The following is an 18,060-nucleotide window of genomic DNA, read 5'->3' on the forward strand; positions in this document are numbered from 1 at the left end:
GGTGGTAGCTTCACGGATAACGCGGCGAGGCATGTACACAGCAAAGAATCTTGATCTGATTGTAGTGGTGCCACTATGACATCTGGTTGAAGAAGCAGTATCGAAGTGCAGCTGCCTGTGTTTGCAGCTCCACCAATGCAGTAACGCTATAAACCCCTGTGTGCTATGATCTGAAACCTCGACGCGTCCGCAGAACGCAAAGCCATCGTCATATGAGCTGGACGAGATAGTAGTGTATAGTGCAGGTACGGTAATGACAATGTGCCTTGCTGCTCATTCATGCAGATAAGTGCAATTATCGCCCTTTTGGCACTTTCCCAGTTTCCAGTACTTGCAAGGTAACGTGTAATGCTTGCCCTTGACTCCTCCCTTCTTTGCCGCCCACTTACGGCCCTGAGAGCCTGCGTCTTCCTCACCATTGTCGCGCCACCGCCTGCGTTCTTCGTTGTCGTACGATTCATTTTGCTGTTGGGATTGTGCGAAATTATTCATATCGAGTGCTGGCATCTGGAAGGGAAAAGCTCCAGCATTGCCCATTTGTGGTCCATTTGGTGCTTGGTTGAGTTGACCAAAGATGGCAGCAAGGTTCGGTGGCGGTACCATACCAGCCATCTGGGGCTGCTGATGGGCATGCTGCTGTTGGATTGCTGATGCAGTAGAGTTTCCGGCACCTTGTGACTGTAGATTCGCCAATATGTTGGCAATGTTTGGGGTTGTCGGGTTCTGTTGAGGCTGAGCTGATGCTTGGGGCATATTCGCTAGTAACCCAAGAAGATCGGGAATTGGATTGGACACTTGACCTCCTGTTCCCGCTTGCGGTGCTGCAGCTGTTGGTTGCTGAGGCTTGATCAAAGCTAGTATAGCAGAGATGTCCGGTCCAGTAGATGCGGATGATTGTTGTAGAGCTGCGCTCGGCTGCGTCGTGAAACGAGCAGCTCTTGTCTGCACTTTATTAGCAGGTACAGTCGAGTGAAATACCTTCAAGTACTTACAGCCACAATGCTTTGCGGATCAGGGTCGCCAAATGATCGAGTAGCCACTGGTTCTCCGTTATACGGGTCCACCGGCTCCCGAGGGCAGGGGGGACTGTCGTAAGCCATGAGTGTGTTTGCTTCATACTGCTCGCGAATGCCTTTCTCTAGAGACTCTGGCTGAGCCTCTCCTCCACCGAACGGAGCATAGTTCCTCCTTCGTTCGTCCGCGTCAACATTGGAGAAGTCGATTACTTTGTAAAAATTAGCCATTGCATATAAATCTTGATGTAGGTTGAGAACTTACAGCTCAAAGCGTGATACTCCCGTAAGTCTTCCTCTCCAGGCTCTTCATCATCCTCGACTTCAGCCATGTCTTTGTGCTGCTTGAACATGCGACCTTCTCCTCCAACATCCGATACGTCACGGATCATACTTGCGTCGTGACCAACCTCTTCTTCCGCGTCATGGTGGAAAATGCGAACTTCAACGAGCTGATTGTCAGGTCGAAACGTAACTCGAAGCTTGCGGCGCTGCTCTTTGCGCAGACGCTTTGCTTTCTGTTCTACTGTCTCGGGTGGACGCTTGTCTTCTTCTTTTGGCGTAGCTTCTCTCTCCTTTGGCTTAGTTAGATTAGCCATAGTTTCCGCAAAGGAAAACGCGGGCTTGGTCGGAGCAGAAGAACCCGCAGGGGTAGCAGCTTTCTTCTCGATGGATTTACTGTGTTCGTCAGCAATAGTACCCAGAGTGCATGACTAAAACGTTGTACTTACATGGCATTTGCAACGACCGAAGAGCTGACCGGCTTGGCTGGGACGGCTTTCTTGACTCCAGCACTTGCTGCAAGTGATCCTCCAGCTGGCTTAGCGCCTATGGGTTTTGGTCTGGCTGTTGTTGCTGTGATGTTTGTGGCCAAAGGTTTGTTGGAAGTCGCAGTGCTTGTTATGCTTCGCTTCACGGGGAGTATGGTCTTGTTAGCTGTCGAGGAGGTGGTGGAGGCCGGCGAACCAGGCCCAGCGCCTGCAGCACCGCTCGCGGTGGAGGCGACACGCTTTTGTGGTTGTCCAGAAACCACGCCACTAGGAGCAGCACGCTTGACACCTGCAACAGGTTCTGGCGTGCTTCGATGCATTGGTGGAGACTTGGGCGCTTTTGGATCATTAGTCTTTGCCTCCGTCTTGGGAGCTCCTTGACCGGTACTGTCGTTTCTTTTCTTCTTGTGATCTGCTACCGAAGCATCAATGCGCTTGACTAGAGCTTTCGTTTCCATGCTACCTTTTTTGGCAAAGCGCGGATATACCTTGCCCAAACGCGTCTTTTCAAGGTTCTCTTCGGTGAGCGTAGTGCAATTTGCAAGGATCTATTTCGATTGTTAGTTCAAGTTACTGCGCGCAACTGATTTGATGCAACATACCTCAAGTATCGCACGAGTCAAACGACCATCGAAATCTTCTTCCTTGAAGCGGTCGAGAAGGAACTGATAAAGGAGGTAAAGAAATGATGCGTTCTCTCCAAACCTAGTGCATGCAGAATCAGTATCACGTAAAAAAATAGCATTTATACGTGCAGCAAGCGTGCATGATTCATGTAAATGAGGAGGATTGAAGTAAGCTTTAGTCTAATCTTAACATTGATGGACGAATGTTTCCCATCATCGGTCTACCATACTAGGAAAGTATTGGTGCGTCTTACGACTCATGATACCCGAGCCCCGGATGAAGGTAGCAGAGCAGCCCTAAACAGTCTAAACGAAGAATTGTAAAAGGTAATGCTCTGTCTTCACACGGCATGCTCTTCTATCATTTCGTCTAGTCGGAATATTGCACCCGGTAGATGTGAGGTGCAATCGCATTGCTGCAAGCAGTACACTTGAAGCACAAAGCACGAGGGATTGTCATCAACTTACAATTCTAGGATGCTCTTGTGCCCATACTCGATGGCGGTGGTGAGCGCAGTCTCAAGCATGTTGCGTTGATCTTTGACTCTACTCTTAAGCAAGGGCACTTCGCCGTACTGCTTCTTCTCTTCTGCTTGTGTCACCGCTGCTGTGTCAGTTTTCCATCGGTCGCGTATCGTTCGCACAACTTCCCAGAAATCTTTCAGGCCATTCCTGATCTCTGTGCTATCGACCTCAAAACGTTTGCTACGCCACGTTGATTTGATAGAATCATATTTCACAGCTTCAAGAGGGGTATCAGGGCGCCGTGCAGGTAACGGTGATGGCTCAGCGAGCTCGTCATCTGAATAATCATCCGAGTCTTCAGAAGAGGATTCATCCGAGCTGGAAGCATCACCTTCATACTTGATCCCTGGCGTTGGTTGCCACGACTTAGTAAGCAGAGGCTGTGCTTTCACAGCAGATGCCGACCCGTGCGTCTTCTTGTGATGCTTCTTTCCGAACTTGGCTATTTTCATGGGTTAGACTACGGGCAGCGTTTCTAGTAGAAATGCATAACTTACCTAACAACTTCGGATCGTTTCTAGCAAGCTGGCGTAACTCGTTACGAGATCTCCTCCGTGCAGGATTCGGGACGATTGCTGGAAGTTGTCAGCACAATTTCACTGGACATGTATGATCATCTAACCCTTGTTTATGGGATACTCGAATTCCTGTTGTCCAACATTGACAAAAGCATTCACCCTTCGAGTGTTGGTCGCTGAAACAAGTTTCTCAAAGTCTATATTCGAGAACAATCCAGAGATGACACCCTGCGGCACAGCAGCACATAGTGAAGCTTGATCAGCGGTGGGCACTGGAGGAAGTGAGTTAGCAAAGCCAGTCGCCGCGGTGGTGCGATTGCGACTGTAGCCCTGGAACTTGTTAGTACTGCTGGTCATCCAAGCCGGGTGTTGGAAAGTCTTACCTGACTGTCTATGTTTCCCAAAGTCTGAGAGAACTGAGGTTGCTCGTGCTGAAGAGCTTGAGGCGCAATGGTGCCATGTTGCATTGCCTGATGTCCGAAAGTGCTGTGGCCGACATAGTTTGAATTATCACCAACTGAAGTGCTTGGCACCAGAGAAGGATCATATGGAGAGTGCAAATATTGATGCGGATCGCCATAACCATAAGTGGTCGCAGCTTGGATGTCTGAAGGACCTTTGGAAAATGAGCGGCCGTAGGTATCTAAGCCTGGGGTCGAGGCAGCAGATTGTTGCCAATTCGGGTGGGGCGCAGTTGATTGAGCAATTGGCTCATTATTCATGGAATTTAGATCCCAACTGACATCATTATTTGGAACACTTGCAAATATGTCGAACGAATCATCAGCAAAACTCTCGTTTTGATACCCTTGCAAATTCTGTGGTCTGATGTATCCCTGGCCGTCCATTGCGAGGAGCGTCTCGTCCACGACCTTTTACAGAGTACCGATTATCAGGGTCCTGTAGGATGGCCTGTGCATACGCTAAGCCGCAAGGGTGAACTGAGCCTCCACTCTTGGCTTGGAATATTACGCGGGCGTCAGCTCTCACAGCAAAAGGCTCGACGTGTTGACGAGCGGATCGTGCAACGCTGAATGTGGATGCTAACCGATACGGTCAAACACTCCGCTGTGCTGATAGGTGGTTTTCGGAATATAGTCGCACACGCAGAGAGAGTCCCACTGTTGATGTGATGCTATGCGATAGTGCCAAAGCAGTGACTTCAACCTGTCCAGCGACGATCGCGCGACGGACACAATCTGACCAAGATAATCAATGATGATACTCCGCGCTGCAGAGCTCACGCGATTTTTAGATGGCCTAAAGATTTCAACGTGCCGCTGCAGTGAGCACTGCTGGCCGACCTTTCGAGGCCGAATTATTGTGACTTTCAAACAACGAACGCGAGCTTCAAGACAAGTAGCCTGTCGTTTGCCTCCAGTCACGGTCGCAATTTGCACTCCTTATCGAGTAAACGCTCGCCCATTAATGTCCCCCCGTTATCAAGCACACGGATGACGAGCTTTACAGGCGTACATCAAGCGCTCGCACTTAATCAGAGATGAGGAAACAGTAACGAGATGGAAATCACGAGGTAATGTTGTTGTGCAGTGGTGTTGTAGATGGACGTTGGGTGAAGTTGTGAGGCAAGGTCAGTACAACTGCGCAATCTTGACAGCACACGCCAAGCGGCTGCCAGTTGTTCACGTGACGCAGCGGTCATCTCCGCCACATCATGTGTGTGGGGCACCCTGGCCATACGGTAGGTCATAGGGCATGATGCATGTGTATCGTGTATGAACTGTATGTGGTGCTTTAGGAGCGACTACTGCAGTGCTGACCTTACATTATCAGAAGCGACTAATCGTTCGTGTGGCCCTGATACTTGTATACCTCGACTTGTTGTAAACGTATTTCAAGATTCAGTAAATCTGTCCATATACGATTCCTTCCACACCAAGGCTATTGCGTTCCACTAAGCTTTCCACCATCACAACACGTTGCACTCTTCATATTGTGAACAGTCGCCTTTTTATGCTGTAACGCTTTCGCAAGGCTGAGAGGCAGCCATCAACACAGTCATGGCCAGTAATTATCCGACGCTGAGGGATCGCCAAGTGGGTATGTATGGGTGCGGCAGACAATAGCCAACCTTGGAGCTGATGATTGTAGCTTCAATTGAGCAGGTCCTGAATCTGAACAAACCCGCGCAACCGAGCCCCGATGGCCAGAACGATCAAACAATTGGCAATGGGTTGACCACCAAATCCACCCCTATACTCAATGCCGACGGAGAACCGGTGTGGAAAGTGCTCGTCTTTGACAGTCTAGGCAGAGATGTCATCAGCAGTGTTCTACGCGTCTCTGACCTCCGCGCCTGGGGCGTCACTATTCACATGTATGTAGCATAGGGGCTGGCTTGCGACGAGTCCAAGCCAACGAGTATGCTGAGTCGTATGACAGAGCTGCTGCTGACAGCTTTATGTCAGACCCATTACCTCGAAACGCGCAGCTATACCTGATGTACCTGCGCTCTATCTTGTCGAACCCACGCCAGCCAACCTCGAGATCATCTCCTCGGACCTCCAGAAGGGCCTCTACTCATCTGCTTACGTCAATTTTCTGACGTCGATATCGAGACCCCTACTCGAAGACTTTGCAGCTCAAATCGCAACCGCCGGAACATCAGAAAGCATAGAACAGATCTACGATCAGTACCTCAATTTTGTCGTCAGCGAGCCCAACCTGTTCAGCTTGGGCATGGGCAAGGATGTCTACTGGACCATGAACAGCGCTGCGACAAGCGATGACGAGATCGATGCGAAGGTTGACCGCATCGTCAGCGGACTTTTCAGCGTGGCTGTGACAATGGGCACGATTCCCATCATAAGATGCCCCAAAGGCGGCGCGGCTGAAATGATTGCCGCAAAGCTGGACAGAAAGCTGAGAGATCACATTCTGAACGCAAAGGACAACCTGTTCTCCGGTGCAAATGCTCGAGCAAATACCTCGGCCCGGACGCCCACTTCGAGACCGATCCTGGTTATTGTGGATCGCAATGTTGACCTGGTGCCAATGCTTTCGCATTCGTGGACGTACCAATCACTTGTGCACGACGTCCTGAAGATGCATCTGAACAGGATAACGGTGGAGATCCCAGGTGATGAGGCCGATGGCACCAAGGCCGGGACAAAGCGTGCCTACGACCTGAACTCGAACGACTTTTTCTGGGCCAAAAACGCCGGTGCTCCATTCCCACAGGTAGCGGAGGATATCGATACAGAACTCACTCGCTACAAGGATGACGCAAATGAGGTCACAAAGAAGACAGGCGCTTCATCAATTGATGATCTCCAGAACGATACGTCGGCGTCTGCGCAACACCTGAAGGCAGCAATTACATTGCTACCCGAGCTGAGGGAGCGCAAGAACATCCTAGACATGCACATGAACATCGCGACGGCTCTGCTCAAAGGCATCAAGGATCGCCAACTGGACAATTATTTCCAATTGGAGGAGAACATTACCAGATATACCAAGGCGCAAATGATGGACCTTCTCACCGACAACGACAAAGGCAGCGAGCCTCTCGATAAGCTACGAATCTTCATCATCTGGTTCCTCAGTACCGAGCAAGACATCTCAAGAGCAGACATGGAGAGCTTGGAAGACGCATTGCGCAAGTCCGGGGTGGACACTGCACCTGTAGCATACATCAAGCGGTAAGTAGAGCCCGAACGCGGGCGTCTGCTGAGGAGGGTTTCATTAGACTAATGGTGAATCCAGGGTGCGAGAGATTACACGAATGACAATGATTTCTTCGGCACCAACCCAACCAGCAAATTCGTCAGCGTCCAACGACTTGTTCCGTGGATTCTCCTCACTCTCGAAGGGCCTGACGGATCGATTCAAGGAAGCAGGGATCGGGTCTAACTTTGAGGGACTAATTTCAGGAGTCAAGAACTTCCTGCCCGCCAACAAAGATCTCACCTTGACGAAGATAACAGAGTCACTCATGGATCCCACGAACGCTAGCACGAGCGCTCTGCAAAAGACGGAGGGCTACTTATACTTTGATCCTCGTAGCGCAAATGCTCGGGGAACCATGCCACCCACAGCATCGCAAACGAGAAATGCAAGTGGCGGCAGCGCAAGCAGAGGGATCGAGGCAAGTTTCGGCCAACGAAGGCAGGGGTTCAGTGAAGCCATTGTATTCACAGTTGGTGGCGGAAGTATGGACGAATATGGCAATCTCCAGGACTGGGCCAACAGGACGAGTGGACAGAGTGCCGCCGGGTCTGTGGGTAAGAAGCGGATCGTGTACGGCAGCACTGAGCTTGTCAACGCCGAGGACTTTGTCCTGGGTGACTTAACCAAGCTCGGCAACGAAAGCGTATAGGCTGCAGCAGAAAGGTGGAAGCAAGTAAGAAGCGTAATTCGCCAATGCAAATGGCAAAGCCATGAAAGGATCCTGCACTTATCATCAATCCGCCGCCTTATACCTTATCTAGTGATATGTCTAGTGATGGCAGTGTTGTGTACCATGTACGGGCAAGGATTCCAATTGTCAAAAGATGGGGATGGCGATTGCCAAGAATCCGGGGCGAGATGTCGGCGATTGATGGAGCGAGTGGCGTAATGTTGGGTTACCTTGGGTTAGGTTGGTTACCTTGCCTTAGTTATTTTGCTACAGTACCTACTGTACCTTACCTTACATTACGCTCAGGTCACTCCATAACATCATCATCATCTTCAGTCATCATCCCATGTGATACTGTTCATGATACACTGCTAATATTCAGCTCTCTGCTGCTGCGCGTCCACACACTATCTTCCAGACCCTACCCCGAAGGACTCACGAGTTCTGTACTCTCCTACGCCATAGCTCCCACCCTTAGCCGGAGGGAGGGGAGGTCGTTGAGCCCAGTTCGTTCTGGCCACAGAGCGCGCACAGGTGGATAATCATCAAAGCATCGCACGAAGCTGCTTCTCCATCGACCATGGCTCCAGGCCGTTCGACAAAAACACTCGTGAGCCGGCGCCGAAGGACAAAGGGCGATGAGGAAGACGAGGAAGAGGACGAGGACGATGATTCGGTGACGATGGTCGATGATACCCAGAGCGAGCTTTCCGCCGCCAGCGATGTGGACGAAGCGACAGAAGCCGACGCCGACGCCGAAGCCAGTGACATGAGTGATAGCGACACCAGTGGACATGTGCATCGCGACAGTACACTGGGGGGAAACAGCACAATGCGCGAGAACGGTGAAGGTGCGAACGGCGCACGCTCAAAAAAGAGAAGAAAGGCAAGAAAGAACAGGGAACAGGGTCTGGCGCCAGACATGGCGACCAAGTCTGCTGAGGCATCTGCTGGTTCGCACCTGCAATCGAACGGGGCCGCCACCACTGGTTCTACGCGAGTCGAGGGCGAGGGCGCCCATACTGAGGAGACCGAGGGTGGCGTGGCACAAGACTCAAGCAGGCCGGACAATCAGGCGGGATCTGGTAGGAGAGGCGTGACCGTAGCTGATAAGAGAAGGCGAGAGCATGAGGAATACAAGAAGAAGCGGGATTCGGATCCTACCTTTATTCCCAACCGAGGGGGGTTCTTCATGCATGACGCTCGCATCCCCGAGCAGCGTGGCTTCTCCCAGTTTGGTAGAGGAAGAGGGCGCGGACGAGGCTTTGCTGGCGCTCCTTTTGCTCCAGGACCGTATGTATCACCACTGCAGCACTGTTCGCTGCTGACCTTCGCTGACCCGTCATACAGACAAATTGCTCCACCTGAGAGCGCTGCTGATGCAAACTGGAAACACGACCTCCACGAGACCATCAACGAGCCCGCCACATCATCGAAACCTTCCGACAATCGCTACGATGCCGTCACCCCAATCGATCCCGCGTCCAAGGGAGGCTACGGACCATCACGACCTCTGAACTTCTCCAAGTCTACACAAATCGGCAAAGTACAGATCAGAGTGCTTCTCCCCAGCGCTGCTGCTCCTATACTCTTCTCAGATGTTCCCGTCAAGTCCCACGCCCGTCTGCCTGATCACCGCCCTCCACTCCGTCGTGATAAGCCTGTGCGGATATCCCTTCCCGACACCCCGCCACGCTACCAATTCCCCTCCGGCGAGCGGTCGTTCATCTTCATTCCGAGAGCGATGAGACCTAACCAGCAAGGCTTCGGAAGAGCGAGAGGCAGCTTTGGTGCGTACGCTGGCCCTGCTAGCAGAAGGACTAGCATGTATGGGGGCAGCGTCTACACACCCAGCGTCTCCATGAGTCGCAGATCATCGCTTGCCCGGGAGATCCCTCGGGATTCAGCCTTCTCTCCTGCCGGCTCATACGCTGGACGGCCCTCGGCACAGTCGAACCGACCCGTCGTACGTCTACCGCATGCTGCATCTCATCCCCCCTCGAACGCATCGCCGGCAGGGTCAGTGACAGCATTCGGGCAAGGCCAGTCATATCCTTTGCCGCAGAAGCCTGAATATGAGCACTGGGCCGAGCCTGCCACTATGTACCAGCCTCGACCTCAGAAGACCATCTCTGTCACCGGGATTGAGTCACCTGCCGGATTGGCGCTTCATGCGCCACAGCAGCAGGATCAGCAACCCTTCCACAGCCAATTACCACGTAACATGGGCAGCGAGAGCGGCATGACGATGGTGCAGCAGAGCGCAGACCCGACCCAGCCAGCGTACTATGCTCCGCCATACCTCTATCCAGGCGCCGCGAGCACAGGCACACCATTATCGAACATCCCCGAACGAGCAATACATGCTCAACCTTTCCAGCCAGTGCCAGCCTTTTACCCACAATACCCGGCACAAGGATACTACTACCCTGCTCAAGCTCCTCAATACCCACCTGAACCTGCCTATGCACCTCCAACACAACCAGGGTTCGCACCGGCGGCGGTGAATGCGGCGCCTGGTGCGGGTGTTGTCGCAGATCCGAATCAAGCCCCACCGGGCACTGTAGCGTTCGAGAGTAATGGCATGGTCTACTATCAGGATGCCGCACAAGTTCCTCAATACTCTCCGCAAGAAGGCTTCTACCAAGCTCCAGTCTATGGCATGGGAGGGATGATGACACCGGGGCCGGAGGGTAATTACTATTACCCGCAGGCGGTCGCCGGTCCTCTTTATTATTCTCAGTCTTAAAAGGGCAATTTCTGCGCAGTCAGATGTTGTCCTTTCTCTACCGGTTTGCGAGAGCTCTCAGAGCTCATTTTGGATATGGTGAGTACTTGGCTTTAGGCCACCAGTACGCACATTGTGGGAAGAAAAAAGTGATATACAACGAAACCTATTCTGAGGATGCTTCTGAGCTTCCTTTACGTTCATATGATTCAATGTCCATCTTGTTTGTTTCCAAGTCCAATGGTAACACTAGAAAATGCGTTCAGAGAAGATAAGCTTCTGTTTGTCCCACGTTCTGGCACTCACTCAGGTACTTTTCAAGAATTTGTAGCATTGTCAGCGCCTGTTTGTATCGACTAACACGCCTGAAAAATAAAGTGTTTCGTCACTTCACCCTTGACATGTGAGGCGGAAAGACAGGAGTGAGAGCGAAGCACAATATGAGACAGGCGAATCAGAAGCGAGGGCCTATTGGAGTCATGCGGTTGCGTGGCCGTCAGGCCAGTGAGAGTGGGTGACCGCTTGACCGGTCATGATCCGCGAATGGGGCGGCTGAGGTAGGTAGGCAGACTACGGGCAGAAGGTGTTTGCAAACAACAAGAACAGATAATTGTAGTCTCATATATCCAGGGATTCTCAGACACAATTGATCATCTGTGATTCATGAATGTAATGTGAGGCCTGTGAAGTAATCTTCATTGGCGAGTGAGAAACCACGAACTGTTGTAGCACAAGTTGACTATAATTAGTCGGGTTGCGCATTAAGACTCGCGGCACTCTGCTAAGTGCCAGCCAGTGCGATAAGGCAAGATAGCGTGCTGTACAGCAAGGGAATGTGGCCTGTGCGCCCTCCCCCGCAAAGAGAGTGAGTGTCGTTGCCCTGAGCTCTAGGTAAGGTAAGGTAACTACCTCAGGTAAGATGGCAGGTACGGAGTACCTACCTTACCTTAGCTAAGTAGGTACCACCAGCCGGCGCTGACCATCACTCGTCTACCTTGTCTTGCCTTCCTCCGCCTTGCCTCATTCATCTCCCTCTCTCTCTCTTTCTCCAACACCTCTTTCCATCATCATCATCGTCATCCGTCCTTGTATACCATCTCCTCCATCTTCATTTCTGCACTTTTGTATCATCACGATACGAATCCCATTTAAGGTTGCAGTTCCAACCTCAGGTTCGGCATCTCCGCGACCAGCAGCAGCAGTACGTGACAAGCTGGTTGCCTCGCCGGCGACGCTCGCCGCCCGTTTCCCATCATGGCTACACACATGCCAGTCACAGAGAACACTCTCATCACCATCAAGATTACTATTCTTGATAGCACCAGGAAGATCAAATTGCCTCTGAAAGATCTCGGTGCAGACAAGCTTATTCCGAAGGTATCCCCATTGATCATCGCGCTGTTCCGAGATGCGAGCCTTAACTCCGGCTCCCCTTGTATACCTCAAAGTTGACGTCTTACTGACCGCGTGCCCCTTACTCTAGCTTCGCTATCTCCTTCTCATCAAGTCAGGACAGGGTGTCGTCTTTGAAAGATATTCTGACTCCGTTGGGGACTTTGTCGTGCTTGATCCCGCGAACCCTGCCGTCTTCAAGACGCTCGTTCGTGCAGCCAAGGCAAAGCTCAAGCTGAGACTCAAGGCTACCGTCAGCCCACTTTCTTCGACTGATGAGGAACAAGAGGAGAGCAAGAACAAGGCAGGTGCTTCTCTGTCAGAGACTGCTCGTCTTGCCGCCCGCGGAATTAATCCATCGACTCATCTTCCTATGAGAGGCTCCACTGCCTTCGACCAGCGCTCCCTTGGCCCCGGAATCTTCCAGTTCCGCGACCCTCCATCGTCTCCAAAGCTCGTACTTGCAACAAAGACCAAAGAAGAGCCTGTTCCTTGCGCTTACATCACTCCTTCTACAGGTATTTCAGCATGCTCTTCAGAGACTGACTTCCTTCAACTGACACATCTAGATTTCTTTGCCGAGCTCGCAGCACACGGTCGTGAGCATGAGCTCAGTCTCCTTAACAAGAATGACGCATCTTCCAATACCACGACCTCGTGGTCCGTCTATTGCAACGAATGCGACACTGCCATGGATGACGTCCACTTCCATTGCGGCATCTGTGATGGCGGCGACTATGACCTCTGTGAGGCTTGCGTTGATAATGGCAAATTCTGTCCTGGCGAGGGCCACTGGCTGATCAAGCGCTCGATGAACAACGGTAAGATCGTCGCCAGCACCACTGAACGTCTGGCTGCTCCCGGATCCCGTTCTGAGACCGCTCTTGCGTCGCCCGTCGCCATCGACACCCAGAAGACCGAGGGTCTTGACAATGAGCGTGACATCCCTGGAGCCTACGCCGACGATGTCTCAACCCTGAATGCGGTGCCTGAGGATGTCTTCCGCACTTGCAACAACTGCATCGCCTGTCTTCCCGACAAGGAGTTCCTCACTTGTGCCAACTGTGACGACTACGACCTCTGCCGAACCTGCCATGTTGCCGACAAGCACGGCCACAATCCTGCTCACCACTTCGAGCCCGCGGTCCCTGGTGCATCTCTGACTTTGGCCGAGAAAGCTCTCTTGCCTGCTGGTCGCAACACCCGCCATAACGCCATCTGCGATGGCTGTGATAAGAACATCTTCGGTGTGCGCCACAAGTGCTTCTCTTGCCCCGACTTTGACTATTGCAACGATTGTGTCAAAAATGCACGCCGCACTCATCCTCGTCATCGCTTCGCGCCTCTCTACGAGCCCGTCGCTCTTGCCGGCGCTGGCACTCCTGTCACCCACCTTGGCATCTACTGTGATGGTCCATTGTGTAAAGACAACTCGTACCAGGCTTTCATCAAGGGCGTTCGCTACAAGTGTGTTGTCTGCCACGACCTCGACTTCTGCGCTTCGTGCGAGGCTCTGCCTGGAAACCTTCACAACAAGACTCATCCACTGATCAAGTTCAAGACTCCTATCAACAATGTGTCCATCTCTACCCAGAATGAGGACAAGAGTGGTAGGGTCAGGGTGCTTGGCGACAAGTACACTACAATGGACACCAACGCAAGACTTACCACCAATTCGACGACCTCCGTCAAGACTCTTGCGGACATCCAACCTACTCAGAAGTCGGCTGAGACCCTCGACGTCGCGGAGAGCACCCTTCCTGCTACCCCTAAGACTTTGCCCATTCGCGCCCTCGACACTATTGCCAAGGGTGATGCAGAAACCCCACTAGAGGCCCACTTCGTACGCGACGCCGTTGTCGATGGCACTGTCATGGCCCCAGCGACACCTTTCATGCAGGTCTGGACCATCCGCAACCCCGGTCCTCGCTCCTGGCCTGCTGGATGCAGCGTGCGCTTCGTCGGAGGCGACAACATGCTCAACCACACTCGCAACAGTATCGCATCTGCTGACAGCTTCTACGACGCTACCGAGAGCAACGTCATCGCTCGTGAGGTCCAGCCCGGCGAGGAAGTTGCTTTCAAAGTTCTCATGAAGGCTCCGACTCGTCATGGCAAATCCATCAGCTACTGGCGTGTCAAGGCCGCCGATGGCACTCCCTTCGGCCACAAGCTATGGTGCGACATTGTCGTCAAGGACTCCGAACAAGATGCCGGCGCTGAACCCAAGTCGGAGGACAAGTTGCAGGACGCGAGTTCTGCCAACATGGCCAAGTATTGGGCTGGTTATCAACAGCGCATGGCTTCGATCAGATTGGCGAATGCAGAGCGACAGGCTGAGCTACGCCGTGGGGCGGAAGCTCGTTTGGCAGGCGCTTCCCGCCAGCCTCGTGAACAGTCTGGCGCAGAGGCAATGTCATCAGCACGTGAACAGATGATGAAGCAGATGGAAGAATTCGTCCGTCGCACCAAGGTCATGAACAACGACGTGGCCCAATCGGCTCCAAGTCACGATGACTCCAAGACGGACATGAGCGTGAAGACTTCTCTGGCGGCGTCGTCCCAGGAAGCTGCACAGGACAAGAAGGACGAGGCTGAACTGAGGGACAGCCAGATGATCTTCCCTACTCTCGAAAGAGAGAGTCCCGCCAACTCGGCTTACGACTCTCTGAGCACTGCCAGCGTTGCAAAGGATGCAGTGGCTAGTGTCGAGGACGGAGACTCCCGTGCTAAGGCCGGCAATGCAGAACCGACTTCGACACCCGCAGACAAAGTTGCCGATGTGGTGGCACAGAAGCCTGATGAGGAAGCATTCGAGGACATCTCAGAGCTCGAGGTCCTGAGCGCTGATGGCGAGGACGAGGACTCGGATGATGGTTTCATGACCGACGAGGAGTACGACATTCTGGATGCAAGCGATCAGGAGACTGTGGCATCCAGATAAGTCATTTGCAGGGGGATAGCGAAACTGTTACAATATGGTTTCAAAAGGGAGACGTCGCAGAGACTAGGCTGAGCCCAAGATAGTGTATCCGCGAGTCTCCCTCATAACGACTTCTTTTTTCTTTACTTTACGGAGCCCCTTGCTGGGTATGGTACTTTTGGATAAGACTGAATACAACGGGTACTTTTGGAACTGGCACATGCTTCTTTCGATGGAGGAAAGCGAGCAGTCCATTAGGTCTTTCTCTAGCTAGGGTGTTGGGGGACAAGATAGGGCGTTCCAATGAAAATCACAACATAATTAGGAAAAGTGTGTTTTGCAAAGACAATGTCTACAGCGTGATCTAGTTCTATGAGTTGGTGTGGGAATGATGTTTGTTTTATAGTGATGAACCAATGGGAATACCACGTGGACAGACAGGTGTGGACAGGGTGCGTTGACAGCAGTGGCTGCGACAGTGATAGACGGAAACACACGAGTCAGACATGTTCGTCATTTGTTGGCGGATGTTCTGAGTGATGCCCCTCACCCTCATACATTCACGCCTCCAAAGATATACGCACTCCATAGATTCTGCACACGCGATACCGTAGCGAACGTGATTACTTTGAGTTACTCCCTCAGCGGCATTTCATTCTTGCCCTTGCCCCAATAAATAAACCTCATCCAAAACCAAAACTTGTCGTTGGCATCAATCACAGCCTACTGCCTCATACATATTTTGCTTTGCAATAGAGGAAGACGCAACATTTATACACTGTACAGTCGCAATCAAGATGTTGAAGATATGGTCGATGGTGAGTCATGTCGCAGAGTATTCCTGATTCTCTGTCGCATTTGAGGTTTTATATGGCGTGGACTGACAGCCATTCGCAGAAACAACAGCAGCAGAAGGATGAGCAGGCAGCATCGGGGGGCGTCAGGAAGAAGAAGGTGACGGCGGCGCAGTTACGGGTGCAAAAAGGTCAGAATCGGAATCTCTCAGTCTTCTCTTCTTTCCAGTAGACCTGCAGTGACATTACCGGAAAACAGAGCAAAGAAGAGTCCAGGGAAACCAAAGACTAACAAACCCCACCAGATCTATCAGAGCTATCCCTCGGCAGCACGATGAAAACCGACTTCCCAGACCCAGACAACATCCTGCACTTCATCCTGACCATCTCGCCCGACGAGGGCATGTACAAAAGCGGCGTCTTCACCTTCACATTCAACATCTCGCAGTCGTTCCCGCACGAGCCGCCGAAAGTGAAGTGCGTGCAGAAGATCTACCATCCGAACATCGACCTCGAGGGCAACGTGTGTCTGAACATCCTGCGCGAGGACTGGAAGCCCGTGTTGAATCTCAACGCCGTCATTGTGGGACTGCAGTTTTTGTTCCTCGAGCCGAATGCCAGTGATCCGTTGAACAAGGAGGCCGCCGAGGATCTGGCTAGGGATAGGGAGGGGTTCAAGAGGAATGTCAGGTCGAGTATGGCTGGTGGTGGTGTCAGAGGGGTCACGTACGATAGAGTGCTGAAGTGAGGTTGATGCTGGGAGAGGATTGGCTGTCAGCACGCACTCAAGCAAGCAAGCAAGCAAGCAAGCAGAGTCGAACCACGGTTCTTCTTTCGTCTCTTTTTCTTTTCGGTTCTTCTACTTCTCCTCCCGCCTTTCCTATCAAGGTCGGATATTCACGTCAAGATGCTCCGTCGAAAAAAATGCGTTCATGATACTCGCAAGCATTATCATTCAGCGAAAGGAACTAAACCTAGGTAATTGGGCTCCCGTCCTGCGCTTCTGAAGAGACAGCTAGAGAGCAGGACGATTTACAAATCCATTAGATCTGAATCATGGAGATTCGTGGTCTGGCGACATGGGAGTACAATGCTGGTCCTTTCTCCCTGTCCTTTTCTTACTCTCCTCACTCTCACTCTCTTTTTCTTCCTTGCTGATTCGAAGACTGAAACTCAAAGTGTACCATTGCATGCTATTGATGATTTGTTGATACAGATATAAATATAGTTCATCACAATCAGATGTAGGGATTCTTGTTTCCTTCTCCGCCGCAAACGTGCTGGACATTCCCTCTTTCATTCTTCCTCCTGCTCCTGCACATACCCTCGCAAGCGACGATGTCTAGATTTTCGCAGATATACAATACGAAATCCAGATTCCTTGCCACCAAGCCAAAGACCATGTGAAAGACGAAGAACCTACTCCCTTGCCCAAAGCTCCTTCCTCCTCAACCTATCCTCTCTAGCCTCCGTCTTACTCCTGCCCCACCTCTTCTTGATCTCCTCGAGCTCCCTCTTACGTTCCTCAGCCACCTCGGGCGCGCTGGCGCACAAACTCACGAAAAACTGCGAACACCCGAACTTCTCCGCCAGCTTCACACGCGTCCACGTGCGCGGGTCGGACGTGCGCAGACGCCGGATCTCGTCCACTTCGCTGGCGCTGAGGTGGTATTTCTTCGCCTGGATGGGGCGGACAGGCGGGGGTAGGGGAGCGGCTTCCGCGGCCGTCGAGGTCGGGCTCGTTGATGACGAAGATGCAGCGGCGGCAGTGGCAGCGGCGAGAGAGTGTAGCTTGCGCCGGGGGTCGTTGGCGGGCAGGAACTTCAGCGGCGTGTGGTAGACGTTCGGAGCCGATGAGGGCGGGTTGTAGATTATGTGGTCTGTGGCTTCGGTCGTTTTCCTGTGGTGGTCGCTGGGTTGTACGCGCAGCATTTTCTGCGTGCGGCGGAAGGAGGATACGTTGCGGGTTTGGGTGCTGCTTCGTAGACTGGTATTGCTGGTGCTTGTGGGTTGCTGTTGGAGCAGCAGGAGACATGGGAAGTTGTTGTTGCTCGTGCTCTTGCTCTTGCTCAATGAGCGCGGGATCTGTCTCGTCGTGTTCATTTTGTTTGTGTTTGCGTGTGTCCTCTGTGACTGAACGACAATCGGCTCGACGGCGGCGGATGACGGTCGTGGGTCGGAGTTGGAGTTGGGGTTTTGTTTTTACTTGATTTTTCTTTTCCTTGCGGACAGCCGACGACGAACGCCTTTCGCTCGAGGCAAAAGAATGTCTCGAGATCTCTTGACTTCGGGGGTTTGCGTCCTGGCTCCGCAGGGGTCCGTGCGTACCTACCCCTACGGTACTGTACTGCACTTACTGGACTATGGTCTCGCTAACACAGCTACAGATAGTACTCCTCTTGTATTAATGA

General features: G+C 52.3%; 6 protein-coding genes across 7 annotated transcripts; 4 read left to right on the forward strand and 2 right to left on the reverse strand.

Annotated features, from left to right (window-relative positions):
* Window positions 1-273: 273 nt before the first annotated feature.
* Window positions 274-4,300, reverse strand: AAFC00_000965 (uncharacterized protein; the record flags this gene model as incomplete). Its single annotated transcript, XM_069340089.1, has 9 exons — window positions 274-942; window positions 993-1,225; window positions 1,279-1,691; window positions 1,745-2,331; window positions 2,386-2,488; window positions 2,878-3,376; window positions 3,432-3,509; window positions 3,557-3,782; window positions 3,836-4,300. 9 exons carry the CDS (start codon window positions 4,298-4,300, stop codon window positions 274-276), a joined length of 3,273 nt encoding a protein of 1,090 aa, XP_069203556.1.
* Window positions 4,301-5,473: 1,173 nt separating this feature from the next.
* Window positions 5,474-7,791, forward strand: AAFC00_000966 (uncharacterized protein; the record flags this gene model as incomplete). The annotated part of the gene is made up of 4 exons (XM_069340090.1): window positions 5,474-5,513; window positions 5,565-5,790; window positions 5,882-7,114; window positions 7,179-7,791. The coding sequence occupies 4 exons, from the start codon at window positions 5,474-5,476 to the stop codon at window positions 7,789-7,791; spliced, it is 2,112 nt and encodes a 703-aa protein (XP_069203557.1).
* A 601-nt stretch (window positions 7,792-8,392) lies between these two features.
* On the forward strand, window positions 8,393-10,561 carry AAFC00_000967 (uncharacterized protein; the record flags this gene model as incomplete). Of its 2 annotated transcripts, XM_069340091.1 has the most annotated exons (2): window positions 8,393-9,105; window positions 9,163-10,561. In XM_069340091.1, the coding sequence occupies 2 exons, from the start codon at window positions 8,393-8,395 to the stop codon at window positions 10,559-10,561; spliced, it is 2,112 nt and encodes a 703-aa protein (XP_069203558.1). The 2 variants fall into 2 exon arrangements, with proteins under 2 accessions (XP_069203558.1, XP_069203559.1); XM_069347879.1 differs by having other exon boundaries at window positions 8,393-10,561.
* Window positions 10,562-11,794: 1,233 nt separating this feature from the next.
* Window positions 11,795-14,876, forward strand: AAFC00_000968 (uncharacterized protein; the record flags this gene model as incomplete). Its single annotated transcript, XM_069340092.1, has 3 exons — window positions 11,795-11,917; window positions 12,024-12,450; window positions 12,502-14,876. The coding sequence occupies 3 exons, from the start codon at window positions 11,795-11,797 to the stop codon at window positions 14,874-14,876; spliced, it is 2,925 nt and encodes a 974-aa protein (XP_069203560.1).
* A 776-nt stretch (window positions 14,877-15,652) lies between these two features.
* On the forward strand, window positions 15,653-16,397 carry AAFC00_000969 (uncharacterized protein; the record flags this gene model as incomplete). The annotated part of the gene is made up of 3 exons (XM_069340093.1): window positions 15,653-15,673; window positions 15,753-15,840; window positions 15,955-16,397. 3 exons carry the CDS (start codon window positions 15,653-15,655, stop codon window positions 16,395-16,397), a joined length of 552 nt encoding a protein of 183 aa, XP_069203561.1.
* A 671-nt stretch (window positions 16,398-17,068) lies between these two features.
* Window positions 17,069-17,752, reverse strand: AAFC00_000970 (mitochondrial 54S ribosomal protein mL58; the record flags this gene model as incomplete). Its single annotated transcript, XM_069340095.1, has 1 exon — window positions 17,069-17,752. One exon carries the CDS (start codon window positions 17,750-17,752, stop codon window positions 17,069-17,071), a length of 684 nt encoding a protein of 227 aa, XP_069203562.1.
* Between the last annotated feature and the right edge of the window lie 308 nt (window positions 17,753-18,060).

Source organism: Neodothiora populina (assembly GCF_041146345.1).
Source record: "Neodothiora populina strain CPC 39397 chromosome Unknown canker_contig_12, whole genome shotgun sequence".
Lineage (NCBI taxonomy): Eukaryota > Fungi > Ascomycota > Dothideomycetes > Dothideales > Dothioraceae > Neodothiora > Neodothiora populina.